Source organism: Anabrus simplex, chromosome X, assembly GCF_040414725.1.
Source record: "Anabrus simplex isolate iqAnaSimp1 chromosome X, ASM4041472v1, whole genome shotgun sequence".
NCBI lineage: Eukaryota > Metazoa > Arthropoda > Insecta > Orthoptera > Tettigoniidae > Anabrus > Anabrus simplex.
Window position 1 is genome coordinate 152575296 of NC_090279.1, and position 20814 is coordinate 152596109.

Consider the following 20814-nt stretch of genomic DNA (forward strand, 5'->3'; position numbering starts at 1 on the left):
GCAATTCAACATATACTCGATTATTCGTGAAACTTCTTGGCTTCTTCAAGAAAATAAAAATGTTCTCGGCCACACGGAAAGACACAGAATCATGGATATGTTTCGAGCTTAGAAGAGTACAGATTATTTGGTCGCTCCCCTCTTAGTAGCCTCTTACGACATGCATGGGATACAAATAATAGGGGAGATAAAGAGTTCCGATAAATCGAAAAAAATTCAGTATATCCACAAAGGAATGTACAGCTTATGAATTGTGAGAAATGAAAGACATTCTAGATCTCGTCAATATAATACTAACCTGATTACTATTAGGCAGTCCTGTGGTGTCTTTTATTCCCAAAGCCCTGGGCTCAGTTTTACGGCCAGTTCAAAAATTTTAATTCTGGACTTAGTACTGTAGCAGAGCTTGGTTCACTTCATACGAGATTTTCTCAAGCTCTCAGTTACAGGAAGGCAGCGCACAGTGAGAAGGTGGCGCTACTGATCTAGTATACATAGACGAGCACTGGTTTCCATGGTTACAATCGTGGCAGAAAATTGATGATATTAATTTCAGATAGAATACAGCGCAGAAATATACCCCTAATAATATCTAGCTGTGTGGCAGAAATTAGCTAGGAGAAATCAAGTGGAATTCGGAGATGCATATTATATTGTTTCAAGACATCTAACTGATTAGTTACAGGAAAGCAGGGAATGTAATCTACAGATGCATGAGCAGTAACAACTGGTTTAGTAGGTTTGGTTGACACATTTTTCATCATCATCAGTCGTTTTTGCTCACTGCTGAGTGTCGAGACCTCAGAACTCTATGATTTCCACGTTGCAGCCTTGATGAGATGCTTCCATCCAGAGAGGGTTTCAGCTTTCCTTAGTATGATCTGAAGAGGTAGCCCAGTGATCTTCTTTGCCTGATCTAACTATCTTCCCCAAGGTCTACTGCCTTCAAGTTTGCCTTGCAAAATGGTCTTTTCCAAGTTCTCTTCTGAAAATGTTTCCAAGGAATTGGAGGTAACACTCACTCACACGGGAAGATAGGCGTTTCTTGATGCCCATTTCGTTCAGGATGGAAACATTAGTTATTCTTTCCGTCCAAGGTACTCGCAGCATTCTCCGCAAACACCACATCTCAAAGTCATCAATTCGACAGACATATTTATGTACGATGAAATTCACATAGCTGAGAAATGAAAATTCTCGGGGAAAATTTTCAATGACCAAGAAGTTTCACAGCAATAGTATACAGCATTTACCTCAATATATGCACAAAAATGTGCTAATTCTCATTAGGTTCCAATGAAAAATGGCTAAACTATTCTTCTGTTCTACAGTAATAACAATAAGTAAGGTATCTTAAAAGTCATTAAACTTATTCTAAAGATAACTTCCTATCTAAATCTAACGCAAATAAATTAAATTCCTTAGCTTTTCTCATTTCCGTAGGTTACAGCTTCTCAACTTTCTCCTTCAGAGCCTTGCTGCGTCTTCCACAGATGTTTTTGTACATTGTGTTTATCTTCTGAATGTCACCCCGGCTGAAACCATCTCTCTGACCCAGCTGCACGTAGGGCCTCTGAAATGAAAAGAAATTCAATATTATTATTAGTTTTTGTTTTCTAATGTTTCCATATAGCAGTAACGCATCAATAGTTTTCGGTGACACAACAATGCTAGGATTGAGAATGTAGTTGCTGTGGCCTTAACTCTCAAATGGTGAGGTGGGATCGTTTACGGCACCAGTCAGGATGTACCACATAGCTCGCTTTACTGGCCGGGAATCGAACCTGGGACATCCGGGTAAGGGGCAGGCACTCTGCCCCTACACCGCGGGGCCGGCATCCCTCCCACCAGGACCAGTGTCAGGATTCTCGGGGCCCCTGGTTAACAGAGGGGTCCGGGCCCCTAAATCACGGTACACGCCCCCTCCCCTTCACTTAATTTAGACCAGAACTGTGAACTTGCAGGTTATTTTATAACCAGGGCTTACATAATTAACATCCCCTGGCGGCGGAGTTTCCATCAAAAATTAGTGCAATAATGGTGCAAGATTGTTATCGGTACAATCGTGATGTATTTGTGGTGCTAATTTGGTGCAATTATTTTGCAATTTGCTTTACATCGCACCGACATAGATACGTTTTATGGTGACGATGTGATAGCAAAAGGCTACGAGTGGGAAGGAAGCGACCGTGGCCTTAATCAAGGTTCAGCTCCAACATTTACCTGGTGTGAAAATGGGAAACCATGGAAAACCATCTTTAGGGCTGCAGACAATGGGATTCGAACCCACTATCTTCCGGATGCAAGCTCACAGCTGCGTGGCCTTAACTGCATGGCCAACTCGCCCGGTAATTTAGTGCAAAAGCGACAAAGGATGCACCGATACGACATCAATGAAAAATGCACCAACAATTACACCACATATTTTTTCTCATTATACCATTTTCACACCAAAAAAGTTGGTATAAGAGAATTGAATTTTACAGCATAGTTACATCAAAAATGAAGTACATTAATCATACAATTTATGTATCAATTTCGAGCCAAAAATACATCAAAGTTTTTCTTTCAACCTTCTTTATTGTCAACACCGCTGTTGAACCAAATTTGCTTCAGAACTGCTCCAAAGGTATATATACCAGGGATTTCGGTGGCTTTATGGAATCATCTTGGTGTCATTTTAGTACAAAATTTGTTCAATTTTCTTCGTATTTTGTATTCTTATTGGCATTTAAAATTTATTTAAACTTCATTTGTTATCGCCCCTAAGTATTTGCCCCCTCTGCATCCCCTTGTCGCCGGCCCTGCCAGCCTCCCACCCACATGCACAATTAACTGGAGTATTCTGTCCCGTAAGGGGATAATTGTGAATGGCTGTCCCACTGACCGACCCACACGTTTAACTATTTTAGAAGACCTACGTACATAGACATATGATTATGTTGATTAATGAAATCACACACTTACCTTGGATGTAATGGTAGGCTGGCCGTTGTTGGAGAAGGCGTTCGCAGAGTAATGCATCACGCTGCCGTAGTCGTAAGGAACTCCATAACCATACGTTGTCTGCTCCGAAGCCTTGTTAAAGTTCAGTTCCCGACCTTCAAAGAGAAAGAAAAACACACTTTATTATAAGAGTGAAAATCAGGAATTTATTCACACGTGTATAAATCAACAAAAAATTCAGACTAACACAAGCAAAGAAGGTCTTTCTTAAGAAAAGAAATGTGCTCACTTCGAATACTTATATAGGAATTTAAAAGTTTTTTAAAACTTGCGTCTAAAGAGTGGCATTTTATGGAAGTGAAACATGGACAAAAACTAGCTCAGAAGGAAAGGGAATAGAAGCTTTCGAAATGTGATGTTACAGAATAATGCTAAAGATGATATGGGTAGATCGAATCTCAAATGAAGGGATAATGAATCGAATTAGTGAGAGGAGACCGATTTGGCTAAATTTGACTAGAAGAAGAGACAGAATGATAGGATACATCTTAAGACACCCAGGACTTGTTCAGTAGGTTTTGAGGGAAGTGTAGGCGAGGTGTACGAAACCTAATCTGGGCCTAGGGAGTCCCTCCAAGAGCTAAACAGACAATGTATAAAACATGTCTCCTGTCAATCATGACATATAATAGTCTGGAGACCTGTGTTATAAATACAGTAAGAAAAAAGTGCATCAAATGTAAACATGTGAAATGAAGTTCCTTAGGTCAGCTCTACAAAAAACCAGAAGAGACAGAGTCAAGAATGAATATGTGAGGAGAGACCTACAGGTGAACTTGACCATGGAGGAAAGGATAGATGCTGTGAGATTGAAGTGTTTACGTCACGTGAAGCGAATGCACCCAACTCGAACTCCACGTCAGTATCTGGAGATGGAAGTGCTCGGAAGAAGACCAATTGGACGACGTAGAAAGAGATGGACTGACCAGGTTAATGAAGATCTCAAAAGGAGAGAAGTAATATGGGATGCAGTGGAGAAGGAAAAACTATACCAGGACAGAATTCAGTGGAGGCATATCGTTCACAAAGTTTATACCCAGCTTGCTAGAAGGAAATCATGTAGGTGGTAAGAACGATACGGCTAAACCAAGGTATGAATATGACAAGCAGATTAGAGTAGATGTAGGATGTAGCAAGTATGTATAAATGGAAAGGTTAGCACAGGATAGGGTACCATGGTGTCTCATCAAACCAGTCTATGGACTGATGACTCAAACAACAACAACAACATGTTAACTTCGTGATGAATGTACATTGGAAAGGCAGTGATGCCGTTAAAGTCGCACATGCGCCTTAAAATGAATATATTTCTCAGTGTCCAGAAATAGCCTACTTTTCAAATGCCAAACTGTTTAGAAAACGCCTGGTTTTTGTTGATGTAGTAGATAAATAGCCACGGAAAGTAATGTCTCCGTTACGACATTACTATACGACATAGAATACAACAGTGCTGCCAAGATCAATGACGTGCGATAGGAAGTGAAAGAGAAATTAGCATAACCAAGACCAAAGACGAAATGATGTCATTCGGAGGCGGTAAACTGCCTCCACTTTGGTTGATGGAAGTAAGAAAAAAGTTCGAGAACAGAGTGAGAACATCGAGCTGTAGCTGAATATCATCAAGTCAAAAATCATTACAACAGGTTTACTATAAACTTATCACATTAGTGGCTGTTACGTACAATATTTTATTTCATACTCTGGTGAATCTACTTATCTTAAATTAAATTAATTTAAAAAATAATTTTGATTCGTCACGACGCATATCATCCATGTTTGATCCTTGCGTTGACGTTTTCTTGTTTTATTGTTCGTGTTTTGGTATGGAAGGTAACGAGATGTATGAATACGGTTACGTTATAATAGAACATAAAAATGAATGTTATTTGAAGCAGCGAACAGTGCACTAGGTCGTAAACATGGTCCTCTGGTCGTCGATTAATAACGGTAATACGAACTTTATGATATACGCTATATTTATCTGTTGGAAGTGCATTAACCCATACATTATTCAGTATTGTGATGGCGACAGATTACTTGAGCTTTTTTGTGTGTAGTTAGGTACGAAACTACAGTGCTGAAATCATGCGGAGAAACAAAACAACAAGGTTAAGTTTGGTGTTCCTTGACTCACCATCTCTCTGACTATCCGTGTTTACATTAGTGTGAAGCGGAATTCAACCAGTCAGAGACGCTTTCTAACAAAACAGTACGTAAACTAATGACAGTGCAGTAAAGTGCAATTACGTCATAGTGTTTACTCACCAGACTGGATGTTCTGCCAGTTGATTATGACGTAGGAGTCTCTCTCGTAGCGGTTCTGCTCGTGAAGGAAGCCAACGGCGTGCATGAACTCGTGGATGATGGTACCGAGGGTTGTGGTGCAGCCAGGGCTCTGGAGGTTCAGCTGCTGGGGTCCACCAGTTCGTCCCACAGCGGACCAGCAGCCAGTGTTGTCGTGAGTCACGTACAAGTAGTCACGTTCAGCTCCGGTGTACGGCAAGAACCTGATGCAAGTGTGGTAGTGGTAGGCGTTGATGGCGTTACTGATCATCACAAGGTCACTCTGGCCTGGAGACAGAATAAATCAGTTGAAGTTTCCCAAAGACATCCATGGTCCAATCACATTAGGGAGGCAGAACAAATCAGTTGAAGTTTCCCGAACACATCCTTCGCCCAATCACATTAGGGAGACAGAACCAATCAGTTGAAGTTTCTCAAGACACCCATGGTCCAATCACATTAAGGAGACAGAACAAATCAGTTGAAGTTTCCCAAAGACATCCATGGTCCAATCACATTAAGGAGACAGAACAAATCAGTTGAGGTTCCCAAGTCATACATGGTCCAATCACATTAGGGAGACAGAACAAATCAGTTGAAGTTTCTCAAGTCATACATGGTCCAATCACATTAGGGAGGCAGAACAAATCAGCTGAAGTTCCCAAGTCATACATGGTCCAATCACATTAGGGAGGCAGAACAAATCAGCTGAAGTTTCCCAAACACATACATGGCCCAATCACATTAGGGAGACAGAACCAATCAGTTGAAGTTTCCCAAAGACATCCAGGGTCCAATCACTTTATGGAGACAGAACAAATCAGTTGAAGTTTCCAAAAGACATCCAAGGTCCAATCACATTAGGGAGGTAGAACAAATCAGTTGAAGTTTCCCAAAGACATCCATGGTCCAATCACATTAGGAAGACAGAACAAATCAGTTGAAGTTCCCAAGTCATACATGGTCTGATCACATTAGGGAGGCAGAACAAATCAGCTGAAGTTTTCCAAATAGATCCATGGCCCAATCATTTTAGGGAAACACAACAAATCAGTTGAAATTTCCCAAAGACATCCATGGTCCAATCTCAGAACAGCTTTAATGGAGAACACAACAGTGCTGCGAAGAGCAATGACGAGCGATAGGTTAGGAGACAGAAATCAGCACAACCAAGACCAAAGACGAAGTGATGCCATTCGGAGACGGTAAATTGCCTCCAGTTTGGTTGCTGAAAGTAAGGAAGAGTTCGGAGGACATCGAGATTAGAGTGAGAACATCAACTTGTACCTGAATATCAACAAGACAAACCATTACAACAGGTTTACCATCCAGCATTGCGATAAGTAATGAGTTAATCAAAGAGGTGAATAGTTCCTGTTGGTTGGGATCAACCATTAGTAGAAGTGCCTCAAGCAGTCCAGAAATTCACTGAAGACTTGCCCTTGATAGAATAGCTTTCAAAGAACTGGAAAAGATCTTCAAGTGTGCAGATGCATCTTTGCCTACTAAAGTTAGAATGGTTAAGGCACTAGTCTGCCCCTAGCTACATATGGTTGTGAAAGCTGGAGTATAAGGAAGCGAGATAAGAAGCATATTGATGAATTTGAGCTCTGGTGTTGGAGATGGATATTGCGTTCCCCTTGGAGAGCCCTTGATCATTCAAACGATCAAACCACATTCGTCTCTTAAGTCATTCATTACAAGATTACAGCTTACATGTAACAAGCTTTAACAGCTTCATTTTTTATAAAAACCCGTATTTACTATAAAATCAAGTAGCGAATATTTAAGAATAACTTAAATATTATATTTAAGTGGTCCGCCTATCCAACACGTATATAATTTATTAAATCTAGTACATGTTTCTTCCCCTAAGGGACATCGTCAACTAGACTCAGTCCTCTTCGACACATCGGGGCCAATAACCAGGAAGTAAGTAAAGCAATTTAGATCGCATTACATTATTTCATTTCCATCTCTCTTCACTCATACTTAGTTTTCTTTTAATTTCAGACTAAACATTATTCAATTCTACAACTAACTTTACCGCTTCGGCCCCGTGTTGACTTGGAATCCGGAGGCGTTCATTCTTAAATGGAATTTAAAAGAATTTCTACCAAAAATCTTAAGCATCTTTTATCAAGAAATATATTAAATCAAAGGCTTTTACTCAATGTTGTTCGTGCGATTTTACGAATGTAAATGGTACTTTCTACGAACTCTGTCATCAAGAATTTTAATGAACAATTCACATCAAAATTGAGCCCGCTGCTACACTGGGGCGAAGCGCTGGTAATTTCACGATTGAAACAGCCTAAAGACCTTAAATGTTTTTAACATTTGCAGTCGATGAAATTAAATTATGGTTTCCTTCCAGGAACCTTATTTTTGATATAAAGGCCAAAGGCAGGCATTTATACAAGTGGAGGCACATGCATTCCCTAGTGCACCGTCGCTGCATTGTCCTACACAGGAGGTCCCCTTGTGGGTAGGAGTGGTAGAATAACACCCACGACATCCCCTGCCTGTCGTAAGAGGCAACTAAAAGGGGCCCCAGGGGCGTTGAACTTGGGGAGCGTGGGTTAGTGACCACGGGGCACTTAGCTGATTCCTGGCATTGCTTTCACTTACTTGTGCCAGGCTCCTCATTTTCGTATATCCTATCCAACCACCCTTGGTCAACTCTTGTTCTTTTCCTACCCCCACGCTGGCTAGGTAGTCTTTCATTTCCACGCGCTTCGTGCCCTTGCCTTTCTTTGGCCGATACCATCATTTTTCGAAGTGTCGGATCCCTTCTATTTTTTCTCTCTGATTAGTGTTTTATAGAGGATGGTTGCCTTATGTACTTCCTCTTAAAACAATAATCACCACCACCACCACCACGTACATAAAAGGGTTGCAGTGGTGCTCAATGGCGCACTTGCGGGCAGCGTCTTGGAAAGATGTAGCAATCCAACTGATGAGCCCACTGCTGCACTGGGGTCTTGGAGGCGAAGACGGCCAGCAATGAGATGGATAGACTCCATCAAATAACAAGAACATGTCATTGAGCTAGCGGCAAAACCTGAGATGCACAAGGTGTAAACTTCCTAAACACATCCTTTACATGGATATCAACCAGAAACCCCACGACTAAAATCAAGGAACAGCTTCCTCAAAACAACAGAGGCTCTTGTCGGGACACCACAGCATTCCCGAACTGATCTCTGGCGTTCAAGGTTTAACAGCCCCGAGGGATGGCTCACACCCTGTGAATAACTTCCCACTGGACACACAAAAAAAATGGACCACATGGAGATCGCTCAATAGATTACGGTCAACTGTTACTAAATACAAGAATAACTTAATGAAATGGGGTTTCCGTGCGGAGTGGCCGCTATATGAACGTGGTGACGTGCAGACGTCCTCCCACGTGCTCCAATGTAGTCCGAGTCCAACATCCTGTACTCTGGAAGACCTGATTTGTGCTACACCAAATGCAATTGATGCTGCTAACTTCTGGGAGGCAAAAGTGTAAAAAAAAACTGCCAATCCAGTGTTATATTGTTCATGTATCATGTACATATTATGCATTTTAAATGTCCTTGTGTATAAAAGTGTGTTTTAATTTGTCCTACCAATCTTTTAACGTAATTTCTGTATTTGATATATTGTGTGATTTATTCTAGCTTATGATGTCCGTTAGGGGAAGAAACATGTACTATATTTAATAAATTATATATGTATTGAATAGACGGACCGCTTAAATACAATATTTAAGTTATTCTTAAATATTCGCTACTTGAAGATTACAGCTGTCGTAGTTTGGACACATTGTGAGACGTTCTGTTTCATTGGAAAAGACCATTATGCTTGGGAGGGCGGCCAGCAATGAGATGGATAGTCTCCATCAAATAACATGAACATGTCACTGAGGAAGCGGCAAAAACTGAGGTGTACAAGGTGCAAACTTCTCAAGCACATCCTTTACATGGACATCGACCAGAAACCCCACGACTAAAATCAAGAAACAGCTTCCTCAGAACAATTGTAAGTGCTTCTGACACGAATAAATAACTGAAGGATCCGAAGTAGATGGTTGAAGACCGAAGCATCTGGAGGAAGTCCATCCGTCCAGTCAACCTCGACTTGATGGTGGCACCTGATCATCATCATCATCTAAAAATGGTGTACATTACCTCCTGTTTACACGAGCTACGGGACGAAAAAAACTTTGCATTCAAACATTTTCTCCGCTACACTGAAAAACATAGAATCTTGGATATGTTCTTGTGCTTAGAAAACAAGAGAACAAGTACAGATTATGTTGTTGTTCCCCACTTAGTAGCCTATTACGACGTGCAGGGAAGTACAGATAATGCATCCTTTGACTACACCCACAGGGCGAGATAAAGAGTTCCGATAAATCAAAAGAAAAATGGTTGTATCCACAAAAGGATGGCACAGCTCATGCATGAACTGTGAGAAAATGAAAGACGTTCTTGTATAACTCGTAAATATAATGCTAATCTCAATTAATAGCCTACGACAGAAATTTTCATTCGTCATGATATATAAAATTATTCGTAATTTGCTACACTCAAATACATGATATAAAACTAATTCAGTGATTCATAATAAATTATAACACAATAATATCCACTGCACATTTATCCATTTAAATAAATATAGAAGTAATTCATTGTGGCATTATTATGTTTGTCTCTACAATAAACTGTCAGAAGATAGCTGCCTCTGTGGATCAGTGGTAGAGTGTCGGTCTCCGGATCCTAAGGTAGCGGGTTCAAACCCGGCAGAGTTTGTCGGTTTTTGAAGGGCGGAAAAAAGTCCATTCGACACTCCATGTCGGCATGTAAAAGATCTCTGGTGACACATTTGGTGTTTACCCGACAAAATTCATTAAATCTCAGCCATAGACGCCCAAGAGTTTTTTGGTTTACTCGGCCTGCCATCTAGTGGGCATAGAGTAAAACGGAACGTCGAAATTGACGAGCAGACAGCCACATGGCGTCAAATTGAAATTTCTGCACACGGTTGCTGAGGCCATACGATTATTATTATTATTATTATTATTATTATTATTATTATTATTATTATTATTATTATTATTATTATTATTATTATTTTATTATTGTCAGAAGATATAAAGAACGCCTCTTCAATACAAATGTTCAAAAAGAAGTTAAAGAACTATCTTCAGTAATGTAAAATTGTAGAGTTAATAAATTTTGAAACCTACTGTTACATTTTCTTTCTGGTATATTTAGTTGTTGGTTTGTTTGCTTGTTTACTCTTACAGTGTATCAGTATGAAATAATTGAATTATATAAAACAAAACTATACATACGATTATATTTCTATGATATATTAATATTTGATGAGCCTAACGAATGTGTTATATGCAGTACTGGACTGTAACCAAAATGATCGCCAAGGCGACGCTCCGGAGATTAAAAAAAAATATGTTTTTACCTAATGCATGGATTTTCACGAAACTTTGTGGAAAAGTCACCTACATAAAAGTAGAGATATCACGAGCATTTCTTTCATATACAATTAATAGTTTTTCCAAAATATTTTTTGAAATTTTTAATTCCATTTTTTTCGTGAAATTTAATTAACATGTTAATGTAAATTCGTAATTAGGTAGATAATACTTCTTATAAAAGCACTACGTATCGCTTTTTTTGTACTTAATGAGATATATCATATATACAGTATATATATTTTCCTCCAGATCTACAGTATTGATACCTTATTGATCTATTAAAGGAGAAAAATAATAATGCCCAACCTAGGCAGCTTAAGCTGGTATACACATATAATAATTCTCGTAAAATAATAGAACTAACATGATCGGTATCTGCTGCCAATTGGCGCACGGTCATCTCCCTCACGGAGAGGTGGTGGTGGTGATTATTGTTTTAAGAGGAAGTACAACTGGGCAACCATCCTCTATATAACACTAATCAGAGGGAAAAATGGAAGGGATCCGACACTTCGAAAAATGAAGAATCGGCCAAAGTAAGACAAGGGCCACGAAAGGCATGAAAATGAAAGACTCCCTAGCCCTCGCAAACCTAATAGCGTCGGGGTCGGAAAAGAACAAGAGTTGACCAAGAGAGGTCGGATAGGACAGTTGAAAGCGAGGAGCCTGGCACAAGTAAGTGGAAGCAATGCCAGGACTCAGCTAAGGGCCCCGTGGTCGCCAACCCACGCTCCGAAGTTCAGAGCCCCTGGGGGTCCCTCACAGAGAGCCGATAGCCATGATACTACAGCAATAAATGAAAACAAGGGAAAAAGGCAAAATAATATGGCAATGAGGCATTGATAAATACTGTCGCTTGGCCCAAGATCAACCCTTGTTGGTGGACTGTTGGCCATGGCATAAGGCATTATGGCAGTATGATAATAGAAACTAAAATAATAACAAATGACTGTGTAGAGTACAATGTGTCTTGGCAGACGGCATCTGCACTTTAAACAAAGTGTATATCACTTCCGGTTGGGTTCGCAACTCAGCGCAATCTTTCCTGAACACTGACCTCTCTGTTTCTCTACTTAAGTTGCAAACCTGCCTTCGTGTTACATCCACTGTAGTGCCGGTGTGCAATTTTTCTATAAGGAGATATATCGTACTAAAGTTTGTGTAATTTTGACGTTCTAAAATTTTGGACTTAAAAATCCCTACTACTTGAAAAAATTTCTGCAATAAAAAAATTCCACACGCATATTTCTTAATATATCTGTGATACATAAACCATACAAATTTTGTTACATTTGGCACAATATTACGGGAGAAAATGGGATTTAAATGTAAAATTAAAATTGGCAAACAAAGCATTATTACAGTGATAAATTGTTTGAATTCAGCGGAATAACTTCGTGACAATAAGAAAGAAACTCAATCTTTTAAATTTCTATCATTAAAAACTTTCAGTCCGCCTCTGTGGTGTAGTGGTTAGCGTGATTAGCTGCCACCCCCGGAAGTCCGGGTTCGATTCCCGGCTCTGCCACGAAATTTGAAAAGTGGTACGAGGGCTGGAACGGGGTCCACTCAGCCTCGGGAGGTCAACTGAGTAGAGGAGGGTTCGATTCCCACCTCAGCCATCCTAGAAGTGGTTTTCCGTGGTTTCCCACTTCTCCTCCAGGCAAATGCCGGGATGGTACCTAACTGAAGGCCACGGCCGCTTCCTTCCCTCTTCCTTGCCTGTTCCATCCAATCTTCCCATCCCACTACAAGGCCCCTGTTCAGCATAGCAGGTGAGGCCGCCTGGGCGAGGTACTGGTCATTCTCCCCAGTTGTATCCCCCGACCCAAAGTCTGAAGCTCCAGGACACTGCCCTTGAGGCGGTAGAGGTGGGATCCCACGCTTAGTCCGTGGGAAAAACTGACCCTGGAGGATAAACAGATTAAGAAGAAGAAGAAGAAGAAGAAGAACTTTCATCAAAATGACCAAAATATCTCCGGAGTGTCGCTTTAAGATCTAAAAAAAAAAAAAAAGAAAATCCTTACCACTTTTGCTCTATCTACAATTGTTTGGGAATGTAGAACGTACAATGGTGAAAGTCAAGCATTATTTGGCAGCTTCTGCTACATTTATTGTTTTATATAGTTACAGTCTACTGTTTAAGTTAAGAATGCACGTAATCTTAAGCCATTTTCGAGTTACTAAGGAAGAAACACACAGACATACCTCACTACCACTTACGGTAGTTTTGCTATATGTATAGATTTTAAAAGTACCTGCCCGTATCTTAACGTATTAAGGGAACCAGTGGTACTTACTGAATCCTGGAGCGAGCTGGTAATAGACCACTCCGCCTGGCCAACGGGCACTTAGCTGACGTATTCCATTCCTCGTGGGAGGGAATAAGATGTCACCTTCAGCATATTCTCCCAGTTCTTCTGGATTGATAGCGCTGTTATTTTTCCAGCTCTTAACTTTCTCTCCTGTAAGAAAAAGCGAATAAAGTGTAATAATACCAAGCAGAAATCCAGTCGTCGAAAAATAAAGTAAAAGGAGATTCCTTCGAAAAGATACGTACATACATCTTCATTGTAGACTGTTATGCCTTTCAGTATTCAGTCTGCAAGCCTCTGTGAATTTACTAACCGCCGCCACAATACTCTATTTGTAACAAGACTTGTTGACTCGTTTAGTTCTATAGCTCTCATCTTTACAGTAAATCGTTGGAAACTCAGTCTAAACATCGTCCTCCTGGACCACCTCTACTTCTCGTACCCTCCATAACAGAGTCCATTATTTTCCTAAATAACCTATCCTCCTCCATTCGCCTCACATGACCCCACCACCGAAACCGGTTTATGCGTACAGCTTCATCCATCGAGTTCATTCCTAACTTAGCCTTTATCACCTCATTCACAGTACAGTGGTTGTTCGTGTTTTTTTTCTTTTCGATGGATCACTGATTTCGAGTAATACCGAAATGGCGACCAGCTTATCTGTGGGAAAGTTGTTTGTTTTATCTATCACAGTGGACTCTACACGTATCATCAAAATAAATCATCAGTCTGCATTTAGGACTGTAACCCACGGAACAGATTCTTTTAATTTCTTTAAAAATTTCAACGAATCTGAAAATGTATCGAACATTTCCCTTGATAAATTATTCCAACCCAAATTCCTCTTCCTATAAATTAATATTTCCTCCAATTTTTCCTCTTAAATGCCAACTTTATCTTCATATTATGATCGTTCCTAATTTTAAAAGCTTCACTGAAGCTCATTCGTCTACTAATGTCATGCCACGCCATCTCTCCACTGACAGCTCGGAGCATACCACTTAGTCGAGCGTCTCGTCTCCTTACTCCCAAGTCTTCCCAGCCCAAAAGTCGCAACATTTTCGTAAAGCTACTCCTTTGTCGGAAATCACCCAGAACAAATCGTGCTGCATCCCTTTGGATTTTTTTTTCTAATTCTCCCATCAAGTAGTCCTGGTGTGGATTCCATGCAGTGTAACCATACTCTAAAAAAAATTGGGGTCTTACCAAAGACTGATACGCCCTATCCGTTATATCCCTATTGCAACTCCGAAATAAATCATAACCATGTGAAAACATTTGTAACCTTTATTCATGACCAAATTAGTCCGACTCCTTCGGTTCAGAGGGTCCTGGGTTCGATTCCCGGTCGAGTCAGAGATTTCAATCTCGTGTGATTAATTCTACTGGCTCGAAGACTTGGCGTTTGCGTTTGTCCCAACTCTTTCCTCTTCAGATTCAGACAACACAACACATTACACTACCAACCAGCACATAAACACGCAATAGTGATTACATCCCTGCATATAAAGTTGGCGCCAGGAAGAGCATCTGGCTGTAAAAAATGGCCACGACCATATGTGCGACGAAGTTCACACACCCGACCTTACAGGTGTGGAAAAAGCGGTGGAAGAAAATTCATGACTTAATGTGATTACCCTATCTATCAAATGCTTTCATTCCCCACCCTGAAGGGGTGGGGCGGGCCACCTAGAGGGTAACGCCCTCTCTAAGGCCAAGAGATGCGGGCAGGTTGGGGAGATGTGATGGAAGAAGAAGGTGGGGAAAGGATGTGAAGAAGATCTTTCCTTATGTTAACACCTAAGTACTTACTGTGTTCCCCAAACAAAAAATCCACAGTTCTAGTCTTTCAGGCAAGCAACTCAGTGTTGAAAACATCCTAGGGATACATAAAACTACGAATTTTAGGTAAATAACATAAAAAAGTATGAGAATATATTCTTCATTTATTCCTAAAAATTACAATCCCTTTTTTATCATCGTTATCCGGTCGATTAGATTAGGTGTTTGCCTTTCTCTACCACTACGAGCGCTAATGTGAGTCAATGCATTGTTTCACTTAAGCACCACTATGAGCGCTAATGTGAGTCAATGCATTGTTTCACTTAAGCACCACTACGAGCGCTAATTTGAGTCAATGCATTGTTTCACTTAAGCACCACTACGAGCGCTAATGTGAGTCAATGCAGAGTTCCACTTAAGCCCTTATAACTATATTCGGTATGGATATTTTTCAAAAATTCAAAAAACGCCTGAGGGTATTGAACCAAGGAACACATTACAGAAAGAATTATGTAAATAAGTAAGTTTATCTAGGATTTGAATTTAAAAAACCGAGTTAAGGAAGAAGCAATTTTAGGCTGTTTTTTTTTCGAAACTGCATTTAGGCCGGAAGTTATTTTCAAAATTTGTTTTTCTTTTATTTTGATAGAGCTATCAAAGACTCAAAATTTAAAACCTTTCCGAGCCCTTTGGACCTTCAATTTTCGGGATAATTTAGGAAATTGCTTTATTTTACGTTTTTCGTTTTGCTAAGAAAAGATTTCAACATGAAAAATAAACACCTGGAGTCGAAGTTGTGATTCAGGGCCTTTCAAACGCCCAAAATCTCACGCGTGCAAGTCGAGGCGCAAGAGCTCCGTGCACTGCGCATCGGTCCGACTCGGCTCAACTCGGCTTGACTAGGATGGTGTAGTGTGCTGAGGGGGACGAAGCGTTCGGTGATAGACGGCTTGTTTATCAGTGAAATAGATAAGCGCAAGAACTTTCGTATTTTTTTCTCAGTCGTGACGATAAAGCCAAATGCTTAATCTGTAGACAATAAGTACGTGATAAGTTAATCAAAAAGATCTATTTTCCAATACAAAGGCTTTGCTCAAATTCTACGAGAATTCGTCGAAGAAAGATTTTCCTAAGCTGCATCGAGAAGCTCCTAAAATTATTTCTATGTCTGGTTCCACGTGCATATGTGAAAGGTATTTTTTCGTGTTTTGACTTGTACAAAAACTAGGCTGCGTGCGAGTAGACCTATTTCTGATTGTAATTTAAAGAAGGCTCTCAGAATTGCTGTCAGCCGGTCCCTTGTTCCAGGGATAATTGGTATCATTGCAAATGTAAAGGAAAAGAAGAGCTAGAGAAGATAAATTGTCTGCTCAAACCAAATTGAAAGAAGAGTGTTTTAACACTGGTAACATTGTCCCATACCACAATGTCACCGCTCACCACGTATAAACATTTCGCAGTGAGGTGAGAATCAGCGGGGAAGGTTGAGACAGTTGTGGGGGAAATGGAGTAGGGGTTTGCAAACTGGTCAAACTAGTGAAGTCGTCTCCTGCACCTTGCGCCGTGCAGTGCACGGGCGCATGCACTCTGAGAGGCCCTGCGTATAGGTGCTTCTTTTTTATGATAGTAACACTTCAAAAATAATACATTAAAATGAAAGGAAAGTATTATCTGCGCACCTTTTAGTGATAGATTTACACCCTAGTGCTGAAGTGGTCGACTTCGGTTATCTTCGAGATTCGTATTGGCAACCTTTGAAACACAAACTAAGAATCGCTTATCATCGCTGTGCGACATCTGGCGTACACTTTAAGTACTCGTACTGTTGTTGTTTACACAGCAAAGCCAAACTATAGAATTCATGCTAGGAACACGTTTCGCAATGGGAAATGTTATATAGTATTATATATTGTGTGTGTGACACAGTTGTTTGCTTAAAATAATAAAGGTTTATAAAATTCATATCGATCGATCATATTATCGATTCAATTCAGATTTCATTTCCATTCAGTTGGCAGTATTAACGGAACCCTTCTTACTTCTCCAACGAGTACAAAAATCTATCACTAAAAAGTGCGCAGATAATACTGTACATTGCCCTTAACTTACCTGTCTCAGCGTTTGGAGTTCCGTACAAGGATGAGCCAAATTCGGCGGTGAGACGTTGGAGAGCGCCATTATATTCTTCAAAGAAGTCATCGTCATCTTCCATGTCATACATATCGTCAAGGGAATTGTCCGTTAGATCGTCAGGTAAGGGCAAAGTTGCCGCCATGACGAAGAGCGAAGATAGGAGCAGAACTAGTGGTATATGTGCTGCCATCTTGTTGAGAGTTTAGTGCTTTCTGTAGAAAGAGCTATAACAGTCCAAATAAATGATGAGCACTTTAAAAAGATCTCTAGCTACATGAAATAGCCTAATACAGTAAGTTAGCCAGCCCATTTCGTCGCTATGAAGTTAACACCAGGCGTGCGCAGTCTTGTGTGACCTGATATGCGTATCGCTTGTAGAACTAGGTAAGTGTCACCACCTACTGACCAAACAATGAGTTCAAATACAAGTACGTACCGTTACCTGAGAAATTACCGTATGAAATTCTTTTTTACTAACTTTCGCATTAAAATTGTGAGAATTCTACTATAATCCATAATAGTTAAACATCGTATGGAAATGTATAAATTTTGTCGATGGAAATTAAGAATTATGATGCCGTAACAGCTGATTTATGCCGGTGAACTTCTTTCTGTTTAGACGAAAACTCTCTGGAAGAGTCTGACTTAGGTGAGCGCAACCTTTTGAGTATAAAGAGTTATTTTCTAAAATACGTTATACTCTGAGCGCTTCAACCAAAATGCCTATTTTATATTTGAATTTTCATATTTTATTTATTAATGAAAATATGAGAACAAAAACATGTTAAAGTCAATCAACAAAATAAAAATATTTAAGCCTCAAATTCTGAGGCATATTATAAATTGGACCTATCAAAAGCTAATATTTATGAAGGTATTAATGGAATCAACTTAATGATAATTCAAATTAGCATAAATATAAAAACTCTGCAAATTACGAACTCCATTTAAGTACTGATATTATTAATGTGAAACATGGCAGTGCATAGCGTCAGGGAACTACATATAGCCAGGAATATAACTGGAATCGCTGTACGTAAGCAGTTATCAAGACGAAAAGCAGGTAATCTTGATCTGCGTTTTGACTTCACAGTTGAGTACACTACATGGCCAGAAATGTAATTTCAAATAATACTAGACAACTATCGTATTATTTATTAATAGAAAATATTCAAAATAATATGTACAAAAATACAAAAAAATTAAATTAGTCATGTGTGAAGAGGGTTCCATCGGACCCAGAGGCACATTATCGCCGGCCCGTGATCTAACTTATAAGCAGAATGTGTTGATCTAAGAGATATTAAACATCCTTGCTCTTGGGAAGTAGTTAGGAACAAAGCAAGCCATGACCACGCTCGATGTACATAGAGTATATTGTCGAACTGGCTCAAGGAATTAATATTCATGTGCTGGACTTTTCCCTCATCACACGACTTTTAATACTGAAATATTTTTTAAAGGAATGCGTTGAATAACTTAATTTCGAATTTTTCCTCTCACAAGCTGTTGTCTATAAAATACTGTGTAAAAGACATGAAAAAGTTGAATCAGAGACGACGAAACATTAGAACGATGACAAATCGTGGTAGTTGAAAATATATTGAAAATGATGTTTTCAAAAATTACCTATAAAGCGTACTAGCTTTTTTAAATTGAAGTCCAATTCATTATACAAAACGAAATATTAACAATTGTCTAAATATTGCCTTCTGTTACGCACAGACATTCATTTCAGGCCATTCTTTCTCTATTTAAATCCTAATTGATGTAAGTGTTAAAAATTGTTTATGATGTTTTCCGGACACTTCTTTTTTCATGCGTTCTTTGTGTTTTGTAGTTATACTATAGGATGTCAACTTTTGTATATTGCGTGTATCAAAAATAGGAAAAGAAACAATACCCTTTCAAGGATCTGTATTTTCCGAGATTATGGGAGACGAGTATTATCTTATCTGTTATGGACAGCTTTGGTTTATTACTTGTACAGATGTTAAGTGAATTTTACTTTAAGAAATATTTCTAAACATTCTGTCTGTATTTTATTACAAGTCGGCTAATATGTTTAAACATTCTTATTATGGAGAGCTATGCTACACAAACGGCTGTCATGAATTCTTAATAATAATAATAATAATAATAATAAATTGCTTTACGTTCCACTAACTACTCTTTTATGGTTTTCGAAAACGCCAAGGTGCCGGAATTTAGTCCCGCAAAGATCTTTTACGTGGCAGTAAATCTACCGACACGAGGCTGACGTATTTGAGCACCTTCAAATACCACCGGACTGTGCCAGGATCGAACCTGCCACGTTGGAGTCAGAAGGCCAGCGCCTCAACCGTCTGAGCCACTCAGCCCCGCGTGAATTCTTAAACGAACCAGTCAATGTATGTGTAAATGTTTTAAATGAAAATTCACGTTCCTTAGTTTTGAATTCCAAAAAATCCTGGAGCTCCTATGACAAGGATTACGATATAAACTGTCTCGTAAAAATTGTAAGTTTGCTTGCTTATAGTATCGTCTACCGCAAATACAAACCAATGTCCTCTCCAATACAGCGACAGAACTAATGCTGTAATCGAGAGTTAGTTCCTGTTTTATATCCTTAGTTTGTGGCCTAAACTGTCAGCGTAACCTATAAATGGCACTAGATAGCGAATATTGCTGGCCGGAGAAAACGTTTCCTGACTGAAGTGAAACAAAAAATATCTTAGATTCCTACTCTGTTATCTTGCAAAAACAATATTTGCGTGTCAATATACACTTAGCAGCACTCCGGTAGGTGATAAAGTTAATTTATCAGAACCTGTTCTCTTTCCAATTATTAATGTTCGCTTCTAAGCTAACTTGTTACAGTAACTTACTTACCAATGTAAAGTACACACAAGTCAAAGCCTCTTGAAGACACACTGGTGGTGAGTGTGCTTTGAAAATCCTGCGACTGCTATATATATACCGAGAACTGTCTTGTTTGTACCTAAAATGTTAACTGTATTAGATGTTTTACAGTATAATTAAGGAATGTAAAGATAAGAGGGTACTTTGCTAATCTAAAGTAATTAACATGAAAATGAGGTTATATATACGTCAAACGAAAAAAAGCCTTATTCTAAACAATCTTCGCAAAATTACTTCCTATACTGAAGAGAATTGGATAAGACATCATTAATACATGTCAAAGTCAGAATAACATGTTTCGCAAAATGAAATGGGACGCGTTATTATAGAAATTACAGAAGCACTCACTTCGCATTTCTGTTATCCATTCACTTAACTGTTTGCAGAAATATTTCGAAAAGAGTTGGTATTACTTAGGACAGAACAATACCTAGCAAACGTAACAGCAAATGTTAATAAGACGTTATTACTGATTTTCGACAATATCTATAAACACTGCAGAATTATAATCTGTTTGGAAAGTTCTGAGGGAGAGTTAGAAGATAATAATTGCAGTTCATTAGTGTCACAGACAACGTGCGATTTAGGTGGAAAGATTAGTTCTCAATTATTCTTGGGCAATGTATGTGAAAAGAAGAACTGTCAAATATATTTAAACCAAGTATTGATAATGAGTTAATGGATTAATTGTAATTTTAAGTCATCATCATCATCATCATCATCATCATCATCTGTTTACCCTCCAGGTTCGGTTTTTCCCTCGGACTCAGCGAGGGATCCCACCTCTACCGCCTCAAGGGCAGTGTCCTGGAGCTTCAGACTCTTGGCTGTGGGATACAACTGGGGAGAATGACCAGTATCTCGCCCAGGCGGCCTTACCTGCTATGCTGAACAGGGGCCTTG

The 20814-nt window shown here is 39.4% G+C and overlaps 1 protein-coding gene across 1 annotated transcript; it reads right to left on the minus strand.

Moving 5' to 3' along the window:
• Positions 1-1296: 1296 nt before the first annotated feature.
• On the minus strand, positions 1297-17111 carry LOC136886727 (zinc metalloproteinase nas-4-like). The gene is made up of 5 exons (XM_067159531.2): positions 16987-17111; positions 13078-13242; positions 5272-5577; positions 2968-3101; positions 1297-1573 (listed from the first exon to the last, which is right to left on the minus strand). The coding sequence occupies exons 1-5, from the start codon at positions 17096-17098 to the stop codon at positions 1445-1447; spliced, it is 846 nt and encodes a 281-aa protein (XP_067015632.2). The 5' UTR covers positions 17099-17111; the 3' UTR covers positions 1297-1444.
• Between the last annotated feature and the right edge of the window lie 3703 nt (positions 17112-20814).

Bases quoted from the DNA above. Each gene is read 5' to 3' on its own strand.
- LOC136886727 (XM_067159531.2), bottom strand. From the start codon at position 17,098: ATGTATGACATGGAAGATGACGATGACTTCTTTGAAGAATATAATGGC. The intron at 3,102-5,271 runs GTGAGTAAACAC...TTCTCTTTGAAG, and splicing joins CTGGCAGAACATCCAGTCTG to GTCGGGAACTGAACTTTAAC. The intron at 1,574-2,967 runs GTAAGTGTGTGA...TTTTCATTTCAG, and splicing joins AGCCTACCATTACATCCAAG to AGGCCCTACGTGCAGCTGGG.